The 24,169-nt window shown below is 42.9% G+C and overlaps 1 protein-coding gene across 1 annotated transcript in view; it reads left to right on the top strand.

Moving 5' to 3' along the window:
- The window catches only part of LOC138529284 (phospholipase A2 inhibitor and Ly6/PLAUR domain-containing protein-like), a 402,239-nt gene that overhangs the window by 297,953 nt on the left and 80,117 nt on the right, over positions 1 to 24,169 (top strand). Inside the window, exon 3 of the mRNA XM_069640823.1 lies at positions 13,996 to 14,142. Coding sequence (XP_069496924.1) covers positions 13,996 to 14,142 — 147 coding nt within the window. The remainder of the gene's footprint in view (positions 1 to 13,995; positions 14,143 to 24,169) is intronic.

Genomic DNA, 24,169 nt, shown 5'->3' with positions numbered 1-24,169 from the left:
ATGTATAAACACAAATAAAAAGCATTTAACTTACCTGATTGTCAAAGACTGCCCACACTCTTTACTTTCAGCCTGTGCCTCTGGGCTCCCACATGCCAGCACCAGAGAAATGGGGCTCTGGATGGAGTCCCAGCTTCCATTTCCATGACAGCTATGTTTTAAGTAGTTTTTGCTTAAAAACAAGTGCTTTTGCATCCACGCGTGGTAGTCCCAGACTGCAGTAAACCTGTGCTGCTGGGTTGTACCCACTGGTAATGGCGATTAATTGTATTGAATGGAGGAAAGCACAGGGGCAACGTGCTGGTCTTGTAAGCAAGACCATGCAGAGCAATAGAAGTTTGAATCCCCGATCAGTGCTTAGAAACTGAACTCAGGTATGGTATTAGGCACGTTATAAAAAAACAACTAAATAAATTAGTCTCCCGCAAGGAGAGGGCCAAAGTAAGCTGGTTACAGTTAGTATCCGCCCAAACTCAATTCCTCAAATAAGTATTTGTGCAGCAATTAATTTTGACAAAAGAGAAGACAGAGAAGTTTCTATCAGGCCCTTCCTCTCTAAACCACTTTCCCTAGGCATCGCTGGTGGGCCGCTTATCTAAAAGTGTATAGAGTAAGGAGATACAAAAAATACTTCAGTTTGCTTTATTGTCTTAATCAAAAATCTTTGAGCTATAGAGGTTGGTGATGGTGTGCAAGATTCTAACAGGTGAGGCCCAGAAGGGGCTGGAGGTAATCATGTAACCATGAGTTTAGGTACATAACGAACTGAAAGAACAGGGCAAAACCGCCACAGGTATTTTGGCAATGATTCGCATTTATATAGCTCTACGAGCCCTCAGGTATCTGAGTGCTTCTTATTATTACCCATGGTGTGTGGTGCTCATTTACCAACCTCAGAAGGATGAAAGGCTGAGTTTGGCCCTGCCAGGATTTGAACCTGCGTCAGCAGGCTATGCACAGATGTCAAAGCGAGCGCTCTACTCACTGTGCTATCGGACTGGCTATGACTTAGGCCTCTTACTGTCCAAACTTACCGTTCGGACAGTACCTGCGTTTTCATCGCAACTGCTCTGACACCACTGAATATGACGCACAGGGAATGGCTTTGTCACAGAGATTTAAAGAGAGAGGGTACCCAAGGAAATTACATAAGAACGCAAAGAACCGAGCACGCAACATTCCACAAACTCACACTCTTGAACAACACAATAGCCCGACACAGGATAACCAAATTACTGCAGCATTTAGTTACTCCTCTCAACTGAATAAGGTCAAGAAAGAAATTCTTAAACTATGGCCCATCCTTAATGTGGGTAATACGACACTGCCTCCCCCATGTTTTGCAATCAAACGCAGAAAAAACATGAGCGACTCAGTGGTGAGATCATACCACTCAGGATCAGGTCCACAGCCACAACCAACACTATGGAACACAACACGCCTGGTTGGACACGCAACTCACGGTTCATGCTTGGTGTGTTCATTGATCAACTGATCAACAACATTGCACCTTGCACTCCATACACCATGGAGGCAAGTGACCTTCACTAACTGCAACACAAGCAAGGTGATTTACATCTTCACCTGCCCCTGTAACCTCTGATACATCGGTATGACGCCAGACCAATCAAGAAATGCATACAAGAACATCAATCATGCAAATGCACCAGGAGACTCAATGCCCATCAAGATGAACATTTCTTCCTTTAAAAAATACAAAAAGGATGATCTCAAATTGTCTGTCATTGAGAAAGAACATATTCCACCAAGAGGAGGTAATATAAATGCCTTAGTACTCAAAAGAGAACAAAGGTGGATTTTTAAACTAGGTACTGATCGTCATGGCCTTAATGAACCGATTAATTGGCAAAGCCACATGACCTTGGGCTAACATACCCTAGGCACCATCCTAATACAATCATAAGGCATTGTACCTATGATTGGTGACTCGCCGCTATTTGAAGCTACAAAGTAGAATCAAATACTCTAATGTACTGAATGTCATGTGTATTATATCTTTTTTTGGAACACCAAGCTTCCTTGGCTAATGCATGTGCATATCGGGGACACCTGCCGACACACATGACATCTTCACTGATCATTACAAGTTAGACATAAATATGTACAACCTGTCCCGCATGGCCCTATAGCACACTAGACCGTGTGCTAGCTGTTGGCTACCTTTGTCAACCCAGTATGGGTTTGACACATACATTGGGCTCTGGGATTCCATTCTAGACACCCATCTTCCCACCCATTGTTTGCCTTTAGCACCAACATGGTTAATTTCGAAATGAATACACACCAGGGATAGTGGATGATCCCCATATAGGGAATAATCCAATCAATCAAAGTTAAAAATGATATTGTGCAACTGTAATAGAGATTGCACATTTTGAGTAGATAATTCCTAACTAGATTCAGTAATTATCTTTAACATGTAAGGACCCATGTTAACAATATCTATTTGCCCCCTCATGCTATAACAAGTGCTGGGTAAGACAGCCACTCCAAGATGGCGGTCCGCTCCCCGGGTGCCTTTCTAGTCGTTTAAGACTCCTGGTTGCTGTGGCAATCAGAGGTCTTGTTAACAACACAGGCCTCGTGGTAGCCTTCATATGCCGATCCACGTGTACGGTTGGATACAATACGACTCGTCCTGCATACACGGGTAAGTTACGCTCTGGCCTTTTAAATTTACTTCACACAGATGCTATGGACTAGCTAGAACTCCCAATATATGACCATAGTGGGCTTTATACTAAGGATGAGCTCCTTAAGTAACAGCATGAAACATTTATTTGATGGTGCTAACGCTCGTAGATGACTCTTTGGGAAGTGCTCACTGCTCAGCTGCATTTCTATTGGAGCGGGAACAAGACAAGGCTGCCCATTATCGCCCCTAATTTTTGGCAATTTCGATTGAGCCATTGGCAACATGCCTTAGGAAATATCATCGAGACCGAGGGCTTGCCATGGAAGGGGTGCGGGAGCTTGCTTCCCTTTATGCAGACAGTATCGTTTTGTATCTTAAAAATCCTGGAGTCAACTTGTTTCAGTTAACGAATGAGGTGGACGACTTTGGGAACATCTCAGGACTCTGCATAAACTGGCCTAAATCGGTACTGTTTCCATTAAATGAGACTACAATAAAAACCTTGGAATGTCAGTTCTTATTGATGGGAACAAAACTCTGTCTGCTATTTAGGGATACAAGTCAGTAGGAATTATGTATGATACTCTAATGCGTGAGAATCATTTGACTTGCCTGCAGGGGTTTAGGGCCAAAATAGATAAATGGTGCACATTGCCCATCTCAATGATGTGACGTATTGCTATAGCCAAGATGGTGGTGGTGCCAATGTTGTTATACATTTTTCAAAATGTCCCTGTTTGGCTGGATACAGCGTTTGTTCCAGAATTAAGGCGGTTGATGGTCAAGTTGACATGACATCCTAAAAGCCCCCAGATTAAATGGGACACATTGACTAAGCCTTATGTGTAGGGTGTTTTGGGTTCCCCGCCCCCTGACATGGAGTTATATTTCTTGGCAGCACAACTCCACTTTGCTACCTATTGGATGCCGGGTGCTCTTTTCTTTCCTCATGTGCGTATTGAATGGTCTTTGGTCCATCGCTATTCTTTACAGAGTGGGCTATTGTCTTTGACAGTGAATGGCGAGTGTACATTTGATTGAGTTGTGTGTACTATCCATGCGTGGAAAAGAGTCCTTAAGCGCTTGGAAGTGATGATTCCTTATGCTCTGACACTTATAATGTGGAAAGTTCAGGCCTTGCCCCCGACTTGCGGTGAAGCACTAGACAGGGAATGGGAGGGTCTGTGTATTAGACATATGTTTGATCTGTATCCGGAATGGGGTCATTGTGACACAGGAGCAATTGCTGAGAAGGTGGGCCATGAAATCCGCTGCGGATTTCACTATTATCCTGCTGCCTTTAGAGCATGGTCTCCACCCTTTCTGATGGAACCAACAACAGGGCCTTTGTTACAATATCTTATCTACTCAGCTAATGTGAAGCAAGTGGTCTCTTCTATCTATAGGGCATTTGTGCAGAGTACCCTGAAAGTGGACTTGGGATGTAAGGTAAAATGGGAGGTGGATGCTGGGTTACGTTTTTTGATAGGCAATGGGCTACAATGTGCGAGTGAACACAAACCAGTGCCGTCAGCACTAGACTTAAGCGTATTCAATTTAAAACTCTACATCGGGCGTATGTGATCCCTGAACGCCTCAAATAGTTTGATCCCACCAATGACGATAGGTGCCCTAAGTGTCGAGCTGAATCTGTGGTTTTTAGTCACATGTTATGGACATGTCATTAAATACATACCTACTGGGAGGGCTTGGTGGCTATATTTACAAAGATGTTGAATCATGTGGTTCCCTGTGGAATTCTATGTTGTATGTTTGATTGGCTTCCAGGACTACCAACGGCATACCAGAAATTACTGGTCTCAGGTATGATACTAATGCGAAAATGTATTTTATTAAAATGGACCAACTCTATCCCCCCTACTACTGTGCAATGGACGCCGGTCATGATTTGGTTTTGTGATACTGACCACGAGTACCATGCATTGACTGTTGTGGTGAATAAACTGCATGACACTTGTGGGTCCCTTTACTATGAGTCTTGGTGCACAGCAGCAGATTGGGACGGTGATATATATATTTTTATTTTTTATTTTATTTTGGTTGGTTAAATTAAATTAACCTTTCAAAACAAATTTTTCACATACATGATTCATTAAAATACATAGTTTTCATTCTCAATCATCATTAGTTAAAATATGCACATAAGAATTTCAGTATTTTCATAATTCTCAGAAGGAAGAAACATAATTATATAAGTGCAAATCACATTATTTACATTGCAATTTATATTATTTACATAATTCAAGGAAAAAACCCGAGTTACATTCATCAATGATTACATTCATAGAGGTAGTGATTAACTAACTCAGACTTCAACAAACCACACACCAAAAAAATTCAATCTGGAATTTCACTAATCTCACTATTACAATGAATTAACATCGGAGAGTGATTGAGGAGTCATCTGCATGCAATGTTGATTTTAGGAACTGCATAGTAGCTATTCTTATTGAAATTTTGGGTGTGGCAAACAATTTATACCATAATTCGTTATCAGAGCGAGATATACAATGTAACTGAGTTAGTTTGTGGAGAATTGTTTCTCTTTGCTTTATTAGAGCAACACATACAATCAGTATGTGTTTAAGAGTCTCTTCCATTCCAGCAAGTTTACAGAATCGGCATTGTGCAGCTTCTGCTTTGATTAAACCTCTTCTCAATAAAATTTGATTCGTTGGCCATAAATTCAAGCGGAATCTTAGAATTTGATTTCTCAATGTGGCTCAAGGACATTTCAATAAATAATCAGCTGCTTGTCGGAATTTTTTATGACCAAACAGTGCTCTATCAAAATCTTTTAGTTCTAGACATTTTTGTTGAGTGCAATGCCAGTCAAATTGATACAGCTTCAGTTTTTCCCTATTCGGATTATTGAGTAGCAAATCTAATGATATGTTTGCTTTGCTCAGGTTATCAAGAACAGTGGTTCATCAGTTCATTGGAAATAGATGTTGAGAGCGCAATAAGTAGTCTGCCAATGTTGTTAGTACATTGTTTGCCGTTAGGCCTAAAAGACATTTTTGAAGGAGGCTGCATCTTTTCCAGGCTGCTTGAATGTGTATCGAAAGGGTGCCCAATTCAAAACGCAGAAGGGCATTTGGGGTTGAATTAGGAAGGTTAAGTGTTTTTTTCCAGAACTGGGCTTCCATTCTATCCCAATACCCTCGTTTTTGAGGAGTCCAAGTTTCAGCCCCATAGGTGATGATGGGAATGACCTTTTGTAGATAAAATGTTAAAACATGGGAACAAGAAAACTTACCAAACTTGGCTAAAAGTATTTTGGCCTGTGAAATTAAGGATGTAAGTTTCCTATTTATACTGCTTTGTTGTGGCTTGTTCGTGGCTGAATTGCTAAGCATAGTACCAAGATATTTGTATTCATTGACTAACACTAATTTTTGATTTAGCAAAACCCATTCATTGTGTTTCAGATGTTTCGAATTAGTATTTCTCAATTCCATAACTTGAGTTTTTTCCAAATTAAGTGTTAGGTTGTTCTTGGCAACAAAGGATTCCAGCTGATTAAGTAGCGACTGAAGTCCACGGGGCGTTTGCGAGATTAGGACCAGGTCATCCGCATAGAGAAGCCATGCGATTATTTGCTTGCCGAGCTTGGGTGCATCATTAATTACCTTCAGAAATTCTGTGCCTAAGTCAAAAATGAACAAATTAAATAGGGTTGATGCGAGAATGCAGCCTTGTTTGAAGCCGCGTTTAGTATGGATAACTTCGGAGAGCAACCCATTCAAGTTCAGTTTGACTTGCATTGTGGTGTTAGAATGTAGTAACTTTATTATCGAGACGAGAGATGATGGGCAACCAAAGCTCGATGATTTGTTAAATAGTAGCTGTCGGTCGACAGAGTCGAATGCAACTCGAAAGTCGACAAAGGTCAAGTAGAGAGGTTGCTGTTTTGTTGCATAGGCTGCTTTAATAGCATTAAGTGTAGTTATATTAATAGCAGTACCAAGGCCCGCTACGAAACCCGTCTGGAAGGGGTCGCATCGGTTTTCATTAAAGGACCAAATGTTAAGATCTCTCAAGATAATTCTGGTAAAGATTTTGCCAGGTGCGTCAAGAAGCGATATTGGGCGATAGCTCGCTGGGTTCATGCGATCCCCTTTCTTATAAATGGGGACTATCACTGCTTTACACCAAGATGGAGGAATGCTTTGCTTTACCTGGATAGAGAGGAATACAGTATATAAGATACTGGCCCACAGATTTGGATTCTGTTTTAGGATATAATTTGACAGGCTATCCGGGCCTGGGGCTCTAGATGAGTTTGCTCTATTGATGTAGAACAATATATCATCCCGATCGAATTTAAGAGAAAATGGGGAGTCAGCCAACCTCAATGGCTCTTGATCGCAGTAATTTTGTGGGAGATCATACATATTCGTAAAGTAATCAACCCAACATTTCTCAGATAAACCATTAATTTGAGATGATAATTGTGAACACGTTGTGCCTGAGTTAATTAGCTTCCAGATTTGAGAGGTATTTTTTGTCTGTGCCACATGAAGCCACAGCTCACCATCTTGTTGATAGATCTTTGCTTTATACGCCCTTATCCAGTTTTTGTAATCAGTCTTTATTTTACGCAAAGCCGAGTCACGATATTTCGGCAAAAGAAGCAAAGATTGTCTTTCTGTTTCCGAAATAAGGACTTTCTATGTCTGATTGATTGGTCAAATACATGAGTAGGACGGGTGCTATTAGATATTTTGCCTTAGGATGTACTAGGAGAGGCAAATAGATGCATTTTATCATGATATTCTAGAGGAATAAATGCTTCCTCTAAGAGGAGACGATGATCATTAACTAGTTCTTTGCCCAACGCTTCTAAGGCAGGATTTGTCAAGTGTAGTCTATTCAGCTGAGAATTGACATTCATATTTTTTAGCTGTTGTTGACATACCTGTGCTTTGCCCTGAGCCTGGTCCATGAATTCAATCATTAACATCAGATGATCACTATCTGAGGAAGGCAGAATAACAAATTTGGAGATCTCATTGAATAGCGTTCTATCTACATAGACATAGTCAATGATTGCTTTCTGTTGTCCACTTGACCAAGTATGGGAAGGTGGGATATCAGTTTTAAGAGAACCATTCAGCATTAACAGACCCCAAGTTTCCACAAAGGAGGACCACTGAGAGACCCGTTCCGAATTTCCTTTTTTGGATGACAGAAGAAGATGAATATTCAGATCCCCAGCCAAAATAATATGTGCGATGTTAGAGGTGGCAACAATGTTTTCCATAATTGTATTGAGATCCTTTAAAAAAATGGAGGTTAGAATAGCCATGGGATTCCAATAGAGATTAATAATTGCAATTTTTGTGTTCTGAATCGAAATTATAGACCATTGCATATAGGAATTCGGAGAGGGACAATCAGCTACATTGGTTATAGTGGAAATATCAGAAATTGTTGCTAGACCAGACATTGGTCTACCTTCCTGGCCTTTATTCGCAGGGACAAGATGAATGTGATGGTTGTCCCAGGATGGCGAAACCATTAACCAAGTCTCTTGTAGAAGCACTACATCAAAGTTTGTTAATATACAGTTAGAGTTGTTCAATAAGTGCTTGTGTCCTCTAGTATTCCAGCTCAGAATTCTGATTTTATGTGTAAGGGGACATGACTCATCAAATGCTAGTTATGCATTTTTACAACAACAGCAGTTACTGGATTTTGTTGCAGATGTTATGCTTTCTTTTGGGAAAGTTGCAGGGACTGGTCCCACAGCTTCCATTCTTTCTGATTGTTGTATGCCCTCAATTAGGGGACTTTCACCATTGGTAGGAATTAATTTGAATCCAAGTTCAAAGAGTGCCGATCTCGCAGACCATATGATGTTAAAAATGACACGAGATCTAATCCAGAGACAAGAAACAGTCCAGTCATTTTCATCAGGAAATTCAACCCGATCAATATCTACTGAGGCAAGATCCTCCAACATTGGGATATCAGAGAATATTTCCATGATACTCCTTCTATTCATAGTATAAGTTGTAAAGGATCCTCCTCAACAACTAAGAAATATTGAATGTAGTTGTGGGGACTTTTCATTCCTACTGCCTGAAATCATTGAGGCCACTTTCTTTATGCGTGGTACTTCTTGAGTAGAGTTCGCTTTCTCAATCGCTGCTGGAAGCTGAAATGAGACATTTCTGGAATTCGGCCTCTGATCTATAATTAATGAGGAGTCATGGTTAGGGCCAAAAGTGGATGATTTCATGGCGGACTTAAGTGTTTTCTGTTCTAAGGTTAGGGCCACTAAACAGTCCCTAATCCAGGATAGAATGTCATTTTGCATATTTGTCTGTAATACCGGTACAGTTGGTGTAACAGAGAGATTCTTTATATCTGTGACGGTCTCTTTATTTCGAGACGGCAAAGTGATTGGATTATCAGTAGCTTCAGAACTCTGCGTTGGAATTTTAGGAATGACAAGGGTGGATTTCGTCAACGGATGTAACATAACCGGATTTGGCTGAAATTGACGCATGTAATCATCCATGGCTTTCCTAAGTTCTACATGATTAGGTAGAGGATCGGAATGACCTCAGTTATTTTTAGAGAAAATCTTAGCTGATGCTATTGACTGCACCTCAACGGGTGAATCTTCACACTCATTTTCACATTCTTCTACCACCTGTACCAATTCATCCTGTGGGGAGTGATTTAGGTCTATCTGCAAGCCACTCATCCTGTCATTTGTAGATCTTTTCTTTTCTTGTACCAGATTAGTGTATTTTTTAGTTATAGCATTAGATGCCAATCTCGAACCACTCACTGGCTTTGATAGTGATTTGATGAACTGTTTAGTTTGGCCAGTTGATAATGACCTTGTAGATTTTTGATTTTTTGCTTTTTTTACATTTGTGGTAAGTTCAGAATTTTGTTTCTTGGAGTTTTTATCAAAAATCATATACTCTTCTTTATGTATCTGTACACTCTCCCCTATAGGAGGTGCCTTAGAAGAGGAAGTCATAGGTGATTCATCTGTAGGTGTCAGAGGCAACAAGGGCACTACAACCGGCAACTCCACTGGAGTCTCACGAATGATGCCCTCTATGAATGGAACAGCAGCTTTTAGAGATAGTGTAGTTTTATTGGTTGAACTCCGACTGCATTGAGAGCCAAGCTGATCAATAACCAGTTTTAGTGTGGCTACAAGCTCTGTTATCTGATTAAATGATGACAGAACAACTTTTTCATCAAACACCTGCCTCTGGGCCAAAGAATCAGCAATCGATTTTTGCAAAGTAGCACTGTGTTTAAGGTTATCAGCAATAGAGTTTACTTTAGAATCAAGAACTTCGAATAATTTTGCAAGAGATGTTATAGCAATATTCATCACTTCTAGCGTTATTATTGGAGATTTTTTCACGAGCGACCCTCTGGTTATAACAGAGTTGACTCGATCTGGTCTTCTTGGAGTCAGCGGAATAAATTAAATGGAGGTTTCAGTTTCAGATGTGCTTTCATTCCGAAATAAAACAGGAGATTTAGAAAGATCATGACTATCTTCTTTGGCCGGGAAACAAGAATTTGATGACTGAAGATCGATGATATCATCATCAACAACATTGATGACACTTTTAGACTTATTTAATGAGTTCACAACATTGCCTGTACAAGCATTTTGTAAAATCATGGTATCTGATAGAGAGATATTACATGGTTGTTCATAGCCTTTGTTACTGGCATTTGGGTCCAATGTTGTTGGAGAGCTCATTAATGGTTGTTTGGTAACCAAACATTCTTGATTATCAGAAAGTGGTTGAGCCTCTACATTAGAGACGCTTAAATTTGCTAATTCAGGCATTTTCGCCATCAAACGACTAACATGCAATGCTCTAAACCCATAGTTTCGAATATCACCAGCCGGTGTATTAGAGCGGGTGCGCTTCTTCCCAGCTAGTTTGTCCAATTGAGGGCCCTTTAAAAAAGGGCAAGCTGTCTTCAGAGTTGGGAGAGGACTATCTTTATGTAAGGAGTCGCATAACGCAACTAATTGTGAAGGAGAAGGCATGTCCGTGCGTAAGTTATAGATTTTACCTCTTTGTCAGTCATAATTGGCAAAAATATGTTAGTAGAAATATATTTGGTAAATTATAGATATAAGCGTTTATGCTTTTACTCATATATCCTACACCAGAGTGATCAAAGCAACGGTTTGAAGCGCTTCCTCGCTGTATCATAAACAAATGTTAAGATGAGAGAAAATATTTGAGTATTAGACAATTAAAAAGCACACAAGGAGTAACACATTAAAAGTAATTCCACAGTTTAAAATAATTTATATTAAAGATTAGCCCACTTCACACGCCCCAGCCCCGCAGCGAAGCGGCAAAGCAGGACTTTCAGGGGCTTCCACGGGTGCGCACGCACGGTGCGTGCGCGAGCACTGTTAAATAGGCACGCCCACTGAAGGTAGGGTGCAATGCCTAAACAAAGGAAATAAAAGATGTAAGTGACGTATTACATCAAAAAAGTCAATCTCTGTACTCCTTAAGAGTCGTTCTTCACCGTGTGGTAGATATAGTTTGTTGAGCCAAAACGTAGTAAGCGAATCCAAATGAAGTCCACAAATGCTCGGAGAGCGAGCCGCGGCAAAGCAGGACTTTCAGGGGTTTTCACGGGTGCGCACCCGGTGGATATATGTTCCTTGGGGTGGCACAGTGAGATCCTTTTCTTAAAATGGATTGGGGGCATCCTGCGCTGTTAGGGAGAACGATGGGGATGACGTCTGCAAGGTTGTTGTCATACTTATTGTATTCTATCTGTGTGTAACTATGGGAGATACTCTGCACTGTTGATTTTCTTATGTGCATTGCTGGATATGGTACCCTAGTAAGTCGTATTGATGAGCTAAATTACATTGGGCCTCATTATAAGTTTGCCGGTCCGGTAACAACGGTAGCGGTAAACTTGCTGGTACCGTTGACAACTAACCGGAAAACTACAAGTTCTGCTCACAGGTGCCTTTCGCCCACCAGGTCTGACCTGGCAGGCGTACCGACACCCGTGAGCAGACCTCGACGGATGCACCGGCACCATTCACAAATGGTACCGGTGTGTCAGACCTCCCCATTCCCATTCAGTCCAAAAGGACTCATATGGGAATGGGGAGTAATATATTTTCCGGCACTCGGGAATATGCAATTACAAATATGTAATGCCCAAATAATTGCCCATTCCTGGGCGCCGGAAAAAAATGACTCTGGTTTTACCGGCACGGCTACCGCCGGACTCATAATGAGACCCATTGTCTGTGATTGTCCCTTTATGAGATGTGAACCTTAATAAACAAAGTTTAATAAAAAAAAGGTTCAATCGTTTAGTTCTTAGCCCCTCCATATGCTTACTCTTTTTGGTAAACGTATGCTTATTTCTGGGCTAAATACTCCTTTGTAAACAGTTTATTTTCTATAGTTGAAGAAATATCAAATAGTATAAACCTATGCTCCTTTGACTAGTATTAGCACACAAAATTCTTCTCTTTCTCTTTGCACCCAAAGGCCTTGTAGAGGCTTGCTCTTATCTGCATTGTGCTTTGGAGCTCTGTTCGACTTTTACTGCAGTCTGTGCCACCTTCCTGGATCACACAGAGCTCTCCCGGTTTCTTTTTCTTCTTCTCTCTAAGACAGTCACTGAAACTAGCAGCCCTTTTCACTCCTTGGGGCTTTCACCAAAACCTAGGCCATCAAATCAGTTCCAAAGAAAATGACTCTTGTGGACAGGGTTTAAATAGCTTTTGAAAGTTTAAGGTGGGAAACATGCAGCCCCCCAGAGTCTTGGGATCAAAGATCATTCATCAAATCTCCTTTGACAAGTCTTCAAAAGCTAGCAGCTGATGTATTTGTTGAATAGCCTTCATGAAGTTCTGAGTTGGCCCTACAAGAAGTTGGTGATTGGTTTCAAATGCTTTTTTCTCATACTTTATTATGTAGTTCTTTATTCTACTCTCCTACATGTGACATTGGTTGCGCTAATAAGCAAGCAGATATGCTGCAAAAAGAGCACATAATGAAATACATTGAATTGCATGGTTACATTGAACAAAAAAAGCACAAAGTGCAGGATTTGTTTGTATGCCATTTATTGAACAGGAAGACAGTCTCTTCGACCAGAAACAATGTAAAAAGCTGGGCAGCCCCAACCAAGATAGATAAACACTAATGTTCCAGGTATAGAAGGGAAGCAACATTCTCCAGGATATACTTGGTACAGCACAGACCTACAATATAAATAAAGTACAATCTAGAGCACTATAAAGACTGGTAACAACAAAAGAGAGGAGATCAGGTGGTGCAGGGGAGGCAATGTGGTGTTTTCTGGTAGGGTCCTCTTCCCGGGATAATTGATTTGAAAGCTGCAATAGTGGTGAAATGTTTGATATCCAGGAGGAGAAATTGAGATCATATGTGGACAGGAGAGAAAAGGGGTCAGAAGCAATAGGCGACACGCGATGGCACCATTCAGTATGGCAGATCAGAATTTCCACGCTTTAAGTTATCCTATAATGAGACGCTAATGTTTCAGTCCCTAGTTTATGACACAAACCTTCATCAGGACATGAGACGATTCTATGAATTTCTGTATGAGCGCACTTATGGTGAAGACATCAATAGTATTTTAGAAACTTCAAAAAATATTCTGATTCCTTTGGAGGAAAAAGCTGAATTTACTTGTTTGTCGGCCACGTAATCATGATATTTCTTCTGATTTAAGAATTGCCTCAGTTTTCGGGTCGTTTAATATTTTAAAACAACTGCTTCTAATGCAGCATGGTCAGTAACAAAAGCATTGAGAATTTAAGATCCAAGATAATTACGAAAAGCTCGTCTGGATAACTCTCATTAGCCAAATTAAATTAACGACAGAGATTATGACAGTTTGATTTGGATTATTGTTGGATTTCAGTATGGGCTTGGTCTTTTTCAGTGACATGAGTGCCTCAACACTACTGACCCATGCAACTGAAACATCAGGACCATATTCACTTCTATGCTAAGTTACAGTTGCAGCATCAGCATCTTACTTGCTGCCTCTCTTCCACATCTCACCTCCCCAGTAGATCTCTAGAGTTCCTTGCCATTCTGATGGTGACTGCATATGCCAAGATGCAATAGAGGATGCAGTGTGCGCTAATACGAATACGTAAACATAAATGCTTTAACGTAAGCATTTACTTATGTTTTGCAGGACGAAATTAACTTAAGGACTAAATCTAGCAACCAGTGTTTTTTGCCTCTTAGTGGTGCCAAACTATGTTCTAACTCTATTTCTCCTTCTTCTAGCTGGCATTGACATGAACATGTTTATGCGACGGTGTGGTCTTTTGGCTGATTGTCAGGAAACCGGCAGCATAGTTAACCCTCTGATGAGCTTAAGAGCCAGTTCCTCCTGCTGCACGACAGACGGATGCACATCCGCAGTGAAACCTGGTGCGTAGACCCTTAAATGCATTTGCGCATACCACACGCCATACAACACTGAGCCTGAGGCCTTAGCAGTGGTATATTTAAGACAAAGGGTCCGATTCATGGAATTTTTATGTGTGGTGCCAAGTGACTTTAGACTGCCAACAAACTCCCTGATTCACCGGGTTCTATGTGATATTTCCGCATTTTAAAGACCGAACACAAAAAAGACTGATTTATCACATATTCCCGCCCCCGCAAGGTAATCCTTCCCCCCACCCCACCATCTCCCGCTGGTTGTCTTGTTAATCGCAGGGGGTTTAACCCCCAAACCTCCCATTTACCTACCCACAAATGCCTTCTCAGCACAACACACACTTACTCTGCACACATACGTACAGAGACACACACACAAACACCCACACACACACACACAATCACCTGACACTCCCGCGACTCCTCTGGGTCTCGCCTTGCCTGTCAGCCCCAGCGCGCACTCGTGTTCGGCAGGAGTGTGACAGTTCGATTTATAAACAATGCTCTGTACGGTCACATAGCAGTCTTTCTAAATCGACATTTTATTTCCTGGGAATGTGGAAAAATATTTTTTCACTTTATACCGATTCACAGACCGGTGCAAGGTGTATTTTCTGCAGTGCAAAGTGGCACAAAGTCACTTTGCACAGCAAAAATACACTTTGCACTGCTCTGTGAATCAGGGTGTTTGTTGGCAGTGTAAAGTTACTTTGCACCCGTGCAAAGTCACTTTGCACCATTCTAAAAGTTCCATGAATCGGGCCCAAGGGGTCCTATTAGTATTAATGAAAAAGAAAGTCCAAAGGTGGGGCAGGCGATTGAGGGGGTGGGCTGGGGCTTGGAGTGAATGGAGTCTGGGGTAGTCTTGGATGCGACAATGGTGCATTTTACTTGTACTGTAAATATTTGTTTCTAAGTTTCACTTTTTCCTGTTTTAATTAATAGTTTGGAGGCCTGGCCCTTTTTTGGAAACTAAGTTGCCTCCTCAGAATGTGATGTGGAATTTAGAGTATTGAGTATCGTTTGCACTGCCTAACACACCTACTAATATTAACGAGAAGATAGGTCAAAAGGGTCCTAACGTATGCTCTGGAAGACTATTGGCCAGATAGCTCAGATTATTGCAACAGTCATTGTGATGCATTGAAGTCAGGTGGTTAAGGGACTGGAGGTGATAAATGAAATTTAAAAAACTTTGACTATGTGTAAATGGAGTTTGCATTGTAGCTCCTGGCAAAAGCAAGGGCACACAATACACTAAACTGTGGAGCACTGGTGCCACAGTACAGAATGCGCCTATATTTAAACATACATTTAAAGCTCTCACTCTATCATTTATGTCACTCTTCTGTGATGAGAGAAACACGGCCTTCTCAAGCGATGTTGCCAGGCTTGCTCTAAGAGACATTTCAGACAGGTGTGCAAATAGCCAGGCATAAAACGTCACTCACCAACTGGAATGGATGCTAGTTCTCCAGATGCGTACAACGCACCATTTTTTACCTGTCCATAGTGAATTATTATTTGCCAATGGCGAGTGTTGTGTGCACATTTTGTAGCCGGTTTTATCACTATAAATGGAGAAACGCTATTTTAATGAACCATGTGTGAATGTGACTTTACTATAGCACACACTCAATGAAATCCTTCAATATGATTCCTTTTTTGACATTAAACATTATACGGCTCGCTCAAATGAGGTTTCAGCATCACAACCTTTGGGTAAATGGGCAAGCCAGGATTTGAGCAAAGATCGTAGTTACACAATGTTCAAGTTAGACAGTGGCCTACATCCCAATTCGTCCCATTTTGAGTTTTCCATCAGCATAACACATGTCTGCTTAGTTGCCTTTCTTGAGTAACTCTACAAATCTGTGTTGCAGAAAGCTGACCTGCAAAGCTAGAAACCTTCCTAAATGCATGTTAAGTAAAATAATCTTGAGTAACTATCATAGAGCATAAGAAGATAACAGAGAAAGAATATCTATGAACGAAGTTATCATGAACTACTATTTGAGAAGTTGTTACACTTCAGTGAGGTGGGCCAGACTTCTCTAACAGGCTGTTAAACTGCGATCCTGTATCTTGAATTAAACTTTTTCGTGGCCGGCTGTGTGATGTGTGGCTTTGTGGTACACTCCGTGACACCTTAAGTGCAGCTCAGCATCCGTACTCCTACCCGGGCAGTTGGGGATATATCCGTGTTTGCGGCCGCTCTGCTCTTCTTGGCACGGGACGGTTGTGGGAGGCACCGCGATCACCTGAGATGTCCGCAGGTCCTGCCGGGCAATGTGCCTATGTTACGGCGCGGCCTTGTGGTCTTGGATCACATGACTTGACGGCAGGCGATCTCCCAGGCAATGGTCCACGCCGCAACCAATTAGGCTCCACTACATAAGCCGGCAGACTCAAGGAACAGTGCATCTTAACGCTCCTGTTATGCTCAGAGGTCTATCTTGTTCTGATCCTCGTTCCTTGCCTTGCTCTGCCTCTAGGGGGTCCCCCTCCTTTGTCCAGCTCCCTGCCTTCTCTACAGAACTCCTCTGCCTTACCCTGCACCTTCCTGCCTCGCCTGCCTACCGTATCTCTCAGGGGTTGCTCCCTGTGGGTACTCTCTTCTAAGATCCATCACCTCCCAGTTCAGTGGTTATCCACTGTCTTCACACCCCGTAAATCCTGGCAGGTGAGCCTGTGATGTGGGCGAGTGGTCACCAACCCTATCTGGGGTTACTACCGCTCAGGGGGAAGGGGACTGGGTCTGCTGCCTACACTGACCACAGCATCCTGGACGTCCCACAAGCTGGTGCCTTCAAGTAGACAGTCAAGCCAGCTCGATCCTTCAGCCAGCGTTCCGGTAAGCAGAAACCCAGTAATCAGGCCCTCGACAGATTAAGGCGCCTAACATTCACAATGGACATGGTTGCAATACAGAAATTGCATGATGAGTTGCAGGCATTACGCTTAGAGGTCACGTCTCTTAAGCAAGAAAATCTAGCCTTGAGAACAGCTCTGTCACAAGACGTTGCTGCAACGGATTCCGGTCCAGACACTGCGGTCCAGACAACAACTCTCAAGTTTGATGGAGATCCCTGAAAACTAGCCGAGTTTTGGAACTATTTTTAGATTCATTTCTTGTTCATTGCAGCCCATTTCTCCCATGACAAAGCCAAAATAGAATATATCCTGAGCGGTTTAGTGGGCAATGCATTGGCCTTGACAGCACCGTACATGTCCTCCAACAGCTCTATCTTGGGCAACTTCCAGGAAATAGGGAAAGCCTTCTTTGAGACCTTTCAGTCCCCTAACTTATCATCTAGAGCGCATAATCAACTTGTGGACATAAAACAGGGGTCCCAAGACCTCATTCAATACATTTGACGATTTCACCAATTAGCTGCTGATGAGCAATGGGCCGAGATCACCCAACTGACCCTGTTTTGGTGTGGATTAAGGGAGTAATTTAAAGACAAGCTAACCCACTATCGGGAACCCAGGATCTCCACACTATCATAGAGCTGGTAATTCGGCGCGACCATCGCCTAACAGAAAGGAAAGGTGAGAAGAAGCAAACCGTGCAAACTTGTGTACCTACCAGGTCTGCTCCACCATCTCTGGTCATGGCTATGGAAGGGCAAGGAGAGCAATCCATGGTTCCTTAACCGAAGAGGAGAAATGCCAGAGACAAACAAACTGCTTGTGCTTATATTGCGGTGTCACTTGTTGGGTGCGTGCCCCATTCACACTCCGAGGTCTTTGGAAAACTAGTTGGCTTGCTGTCCGAATGGCAGGAAACAGCAAGCCCCTCCTGTTTATCATCCCTTCCCAATAGCCATTATTGGCTTATGCCTACCACACAACTCTTGGTCCTAGAAGTCCTCCTGGTTCACCCCGTGACACAGCATGAAATCGTTATCATGGCCCCGCTGGATTCAGGAGCATGAGGATACTATATTGAACACACGTTTCCGCGTTTGCGGCCAAACATGGCGTGGCTCTGATCAGAAAGGATGCACCAGCTGTCGTGGCACTCATAGACGGGACTCTGATATATTCTGGGCCTGTAACCCATCATTCTGTACAAGTCGAATTACACGTCAACCGGGATGGAGAAGTGCTTGCTTTTGATTCCCTGCAGACACCTTCATCCCCCTTGGTATTAGACCTTCCATGGCTTATCCATCACAATCCTTTTGTTAATTGGGCAACTGAAACCTTTATATTTGGTTCTACCATCTCCACTACTGAGCCTAGTATGAGGAAACCTGAAGAGCATGGAAGTGCTTCCGAACTCGTCAAAAGTGAAGATTCCTTGCCCCGTGTTTGTGCCATCAGGGGGTACCTCCTGTTTATCAAGACTATTGTAAGGTGTTTTCTGAACCTGAGGAGATCCCTCTATCACCACATTGTCCCTTTGAGTGTGCTATCATGCTCCAGCTGGACAAGGCCATTCCACACAGCAGGATGTATTCGTTGTCTCCTCAGGAATGTTGGGAGCTCCAGAAATACCTTAAGGACTGCCTCCACAAAGGGTATATCGCACCGTCCTGTTCTCCAGCAGGGATGCTGTGGTTTTTTGTGCCCATAAAGGAAGGGACATTATACCCTTGTATTGACTTTCGGGAGCTCATCTCTTTCACCTGCAAAGATCAATCCCATCTGCAGCTTATCCGAGATATACTGGAGTCATTGAAGGGAGCTTGTTATTTCACTGGATTAGACCGACGTGGAGCATACCATCTCCGCCGTTTCAAAGAGGGTGATGCATAGAAGACTGCCTTTAAGACATCCCCGGGACATTTTGAATACAGAGTCATGCCCTTTGGGTTTTGTAATGCCCCCTCCGATTTTCCAAGAATTCATGGACTTTGTGTTTGCAGACCTCATTGGATTAATGATGTGTGAGTACCTAGAAGACGTCTTATCTTCTCCTCCATTCTAGAGGACCACCAGTGCAGTGTAGCACAAGTACTCCATCATCTGGAAATCAATCATCTGTATACCAATCCTACGAAGTGCTTATTCCACCAGAGGAGGATTTACTTCTTAGGTCACACCATCAGCGACCAAGGGGTACAACTGGATGACACCAAAATAATGGCTATAAATACATGGCAAAGTCCCAGTGACCATAAGGCAGCACAACAGTTTTTGGGTGTCACTGTCGAGATTTCATAGCTGATTTTACCATGTTGACCCTGAATATCACATGTCTGCTGAAAATCACATGTCTGCTGAAAATCAATCAACCATTCCGTTGGAAAGAAGCAGCCAAAGCTGCTTTCCTACAACTGAAAAAAGCCTTCATGTCTGCACCTATACTTTGTCATCCTGAAGAGACACAGCATTTCCTGATTGAAGCTGATACCTCCGACAGAGCCATCAGAGCTGTTTTAGTATAAACTGACCCAACAACCTCCGTTGAACATCCGATGGCCTATTAGTTGCGAAAACTGACATCTAGTGAGTTGAATTATGATGTCATTGAAAAGGAGCTAATGGCAATTAAAGGGGCGTTTAAACAATGGAAGAATCACATACAAGGAGCCCAACACAAGGTCATAGTCCGCATTGATCACTGTAACTTACAACACCCACAAACCCTCCAGTGTCGGAACAGTCGACAAGGTTGCTTAGCATTCTTTTTTTCTCAATATGATTTTGTTCTGACTCACATTCTGGTTCAGCCAATATCCGTGCTGATGCCCTCCCCAGGTCCTCGACACTTAACTCCATGCCGGAGTGCTATCCTACCACATTGCTCCACAAAAAACACTTTGTGGGAGTCATACAGTCGTTCATGGACCAAGTTCAGGATGCTACTGTCTCAGATCCTGCAGTAACCCGAATCATCGAACTCCAAGAAACAAGCATCAAGGACGGTTTACTGTTCTTTTTCAAACAACTTTACATCCCGTCCCAGACCCTACATGAATCACTCTTGTCTGGCTTTCATGATGTCTCACTAGTTGGTCACCGGGGTGTCAAGTCTACCCAAGAACTGCTTTTGCGTGACTTCTGGTGGCCTGCCTAAACAAGCAAGTAGCCACCTATGTCACATCCTGTCTGACCGGTGCCCAGACCAAGACCTCAAGACAAAGAGCAGTAGGCCTTCTGAGGCCAATCTAAACACCTTCCAGACCATCGCACACCATTGCAATGGATTGTTGAGTTACCAAGGTCTAAAAACAAGACATACATCATGGTGGTAGTTGTCTGCTTTTCCAAGTTGCCCGTTTCATACCTCTGACAGGCTTACCCACGGCAATCCTCATGGCCAGTGTGTTCTTCCATGAAATGTAACAAATACACAATCTACCCATTAGAATCATCTCTAACCGTGGTTCGCAGTTCATTGCTCGCTCCTGGGCCCACTATGCAAACATCTACACACACATCGTGGACTCAGCCCTGGTTACCACCCCCAAACGAACGGCCAGACCAAGAGAACCAACCAGACCCTGGAAAACTATCTATGTTATTTTGCTAACGCAACTCAGGACAATTGGTCCTCTTACCTGGACATGGCTGAGATTGCCCATAATAACACCTGGCATCCTTCGATATGACAATCACCCTTTTTTGTCACTTACGCAGTGGCGCCCCCAGACATTTTTTATAGGGGTGGCCTGATGAGGCTACAGGAAATCTATGGGTGGCACACCAAAACAAACACATAACTGAATTTCTGGGGCATGGGTGCAAAATACCTTCAACTTTCCCTCTCTAAAAACCTTCCCACTTGAGCTCTTCACTCCTCCACCTCCACCTCCCAGTGGGTCTGACACTTCTCCATGCAACAAGTTGGTGGCATATCTCTTTCCTCAGCAGGGGCCTCCCTCTGGAACAGCCTCCCTGCAACTCTGAAACTTGAGGAGAACCATCTCCGTTTCTGGAAGCACCTCAAGACCTTCCTCTTTGCTTCTACCTTCATGCCCCCTCTGCCCTGCTGATCTGTCTGCTTTGGCACAATGCACCAGGTTTTTGCACTGATTTCGGGCCAAGGTCCATGTCCACCCAGCCACTCACCCGCACTGCCCCTTGCAACACCTGCACTTGGGTCTGTATCTGTTACCCTACAGTCCCCTTACCTGCACTTACCAGACACCCCTTGTCTGCGCTCATAACCTGCACTTGCTGCCTGCACTACCTTTTGTATTGTTGTACCCCTTGCTCTGCACTTTCCAAATTTCCCCTCTTCCTTGCACTTTCCCCCTGCACTTCGCAATGTCACTGGGCCCTAGTAGGATTGTTGTCTTGTCTTCCCTTGTTCCCCTCCCTTGCCAAGTCACGCTCTGATACACTTGTGTATGAGCGCGATACAAATAAAATATCATATCATATCATCACCAAAGAATCCTCTAAATCCTCACTCACAAGTTTTTAATTGCCAACATATCTATCGAATATGATGCATGCAGCAGGGTTTGATTTATGTAGGAATAGCATACAAGATGTATCTTGCCGTTGGACTGCATTTACGATGGGAATGCACCCAGTGGTACATTTTACGCATTGGTCTCCACAAAAGAATCGTAGGGAAGTCAGGTTGATGGTAAGATGAGGGTCTACCAAAAGGATTATTTTCAGTTTCTGAAATGGCAGCTCTTCTGCTATCCCCAATTTAGTTTTACAATGTTCCTTGTAAGTTAGAGCAACACATCTTTCCTTTAATATTTTCTGTTTCTTTGAGAACACAACCCAGGTAAAGTCACCACCTGCCAGTGTGCATAAAAAAACGCAGGCAGTTCAAAAGTTAGACTTTCTTAGAATATTCTTACTCTTCAGGTAATGGGTGGGATTGGCCATAGGAATTAGCATGGCCATGGCAAGTCAGTGGGCTGGTAAACAAAACGCCCTCAAGTGTCCCTCCTCACAGGTCCTGTCCTTCCTAATTGTACTAAAAAGAATGAAGTAAAACTAAGGTAAAAGTGAACCTCTCTGGTCAGTTGCCCCTCTGGTCCTTGGCTGCTCTGGTGAACTCTCCTCTGGTCCTTGGCTCTCTTGCAGGTGAACCTTTGGTCCATCCCTTCTTTGGTCTTTGACTATCTGGTGAGTTGGTGGCAAAAACAAGAAGCAACACGCTTCAATTTTCTGTCACTCATACAAACAAGTACCTTACCTACCTGAAAACAGAGACATACCTTTTAAGATCTGCAAACATCAATGTTGTAACAATGCAATCTTGGCCTGATCCCTCTGCTACTGCATTAGCCCCCTACCCTATTACTTGCAGATTCTGAAGCTCCTAGAAAGTGTGAAAATGGCAGATGGTGTGCAATGAAAGACTCAATATAATAGCATAACAGGACATTGCAGAGGGTGGGGCAGTACTCTGGACGGCACAAGCAACTTCAGTGGCTAGGAGCAGCAGGGGAGAAAATGTAATGTTGGTTCACCGCAGTTAGTCCGTTTTGCTACAAACTCTGGTGCACTGACTGGCTCGTGAGACTATCTGACTGTCAAATCAAGTGATTGGAGACTGGCGGAGGGCCAGTACAGCAATCATGCAATGATTTGTGACAGTATTGGAGCCACTAGCAGAGGAGCACCACCAGGGTACACTGATTTGTCTCTACACTTATTAAAACCGTCCTATTGTAAGGGCGACACATAGTCACTGATAAGCACTCACATTTTGCAGTTGAAGTCAGGGTGAGCTTGCATTATTTGCCCAGGATCACACGCTTATGCTAAACAGCAAAGAGGGATTTTCGGCCACTCTCTAATTTCGGCACAAACACCTTCTTCCACTCTTTACTTGGAAAAAATAATAACGTTTTGGGAGTCGAGGCCTACAATAATACTGTCTTAATGAGTTTACTTGCAAAATACACAAATTGCATAATAAAGCATCATTACAACATGTAAATCCTTACATCAGTAAGTTGAGAAAAAATAATATCAGAGTAACTTTATTTTCCACATCCTGAATGGAAAACTTAAGATGCAAAAGGCAAACTATCTATTTACCCACTTTATTTTCAGCGCTTTAAGATGCACAATAAAAAAAGTTGTGTAGTAAACTCACTTAGATTTGGAGATTCGTCACAAACCTCCAGCATGTTATGTATGGTTTTAAGGACATCAACACAACCTTTACTTTAATTTTTATGCTTTCAATGAAATGAAACGTGGGGCTTGTCTTCCTTGCAGCAGAGCGCCTCTCCATCCCTGTCATGATGGTCCAGTGGCCTCGCAAGCAATTGCATGGGTGCATCTGATCTGCATTTTGCAAATCGGAAAACGAGCTGCGTATTGATTGGATCTGTAGCGATAAGATCAGATCAGCTCATTTTCCAATTGCACTTGCTTAAGGCCTCCGGACAGTCACGGTGACCTCAGTGGACTGGAGAGGACTGCTGCAAGGCAAGCCCACGTTTTCTTCTACTGAAAGAATACTGAACACCAGCATTTTGTTCAGTAGGACAAAACGTTGGGAGAGGCACCCAGGCACTCTTGCAGGCTGCAGCTGCCCATGAGATGCTCCATGTAAATAAATTAGCTTCTAACTTGGTCGGGTAAAAAAAACAATAACAAAAAACACATACCTTTCTTTCTGTGCTGTGCTGCATCCAAACAGGGCACCAGACAAGGCCGGTGCAATACAGCACTTCGAATGTAATTAGCCCCATCCACTGAGCCGACAACACCCTCCTGTCATCAGCGTTCTGTTCTTTGTCAGAGAAAGATCTTCTGTAATAATCTGCACTCAGAAGTCTGCACTGGGCCATGATGGCCCAGGCTGGCTGGGATGCTTTAATTAAATTAGAGGTTTTATTTATGTGTGGAGCCCTACACGGAGCACTGCGTTGCCGACACCTGTAACTCTTTTTCTGACTTTCTGTTTGTCGGGCACATCTAAGCAGCCCTGGGCAAACTCTGCCTCCAGTCCCAGGCTCACGGAGACTGCAAAACAGAATCAACTGCTACAGCCCGGCACGCATTCCAATGTGCACTGCACACGTGCACAACTTCATTCGATATACTGCCATTGCAAACAAGATAGCGGCCATGA

Source organism: Ambystoma mexicanum, chromosome 1q (assembly GCF_040938575.1).
Source record: "Ambystoma mexicanum isolate Mex_15411 chromosome 1q, UKY_AmexF1_1, whole genome shotgun sequence".
Lineage (NCBI taxonomy): Eukaryota > Metazoa > Chordata > Amphibia > Caudata > Ambystomatidae > Ambystoma > Ambystoma mexicanum.
This window is presented reverse-complemented; position numbering and strand designations above follow the sequence as displayed.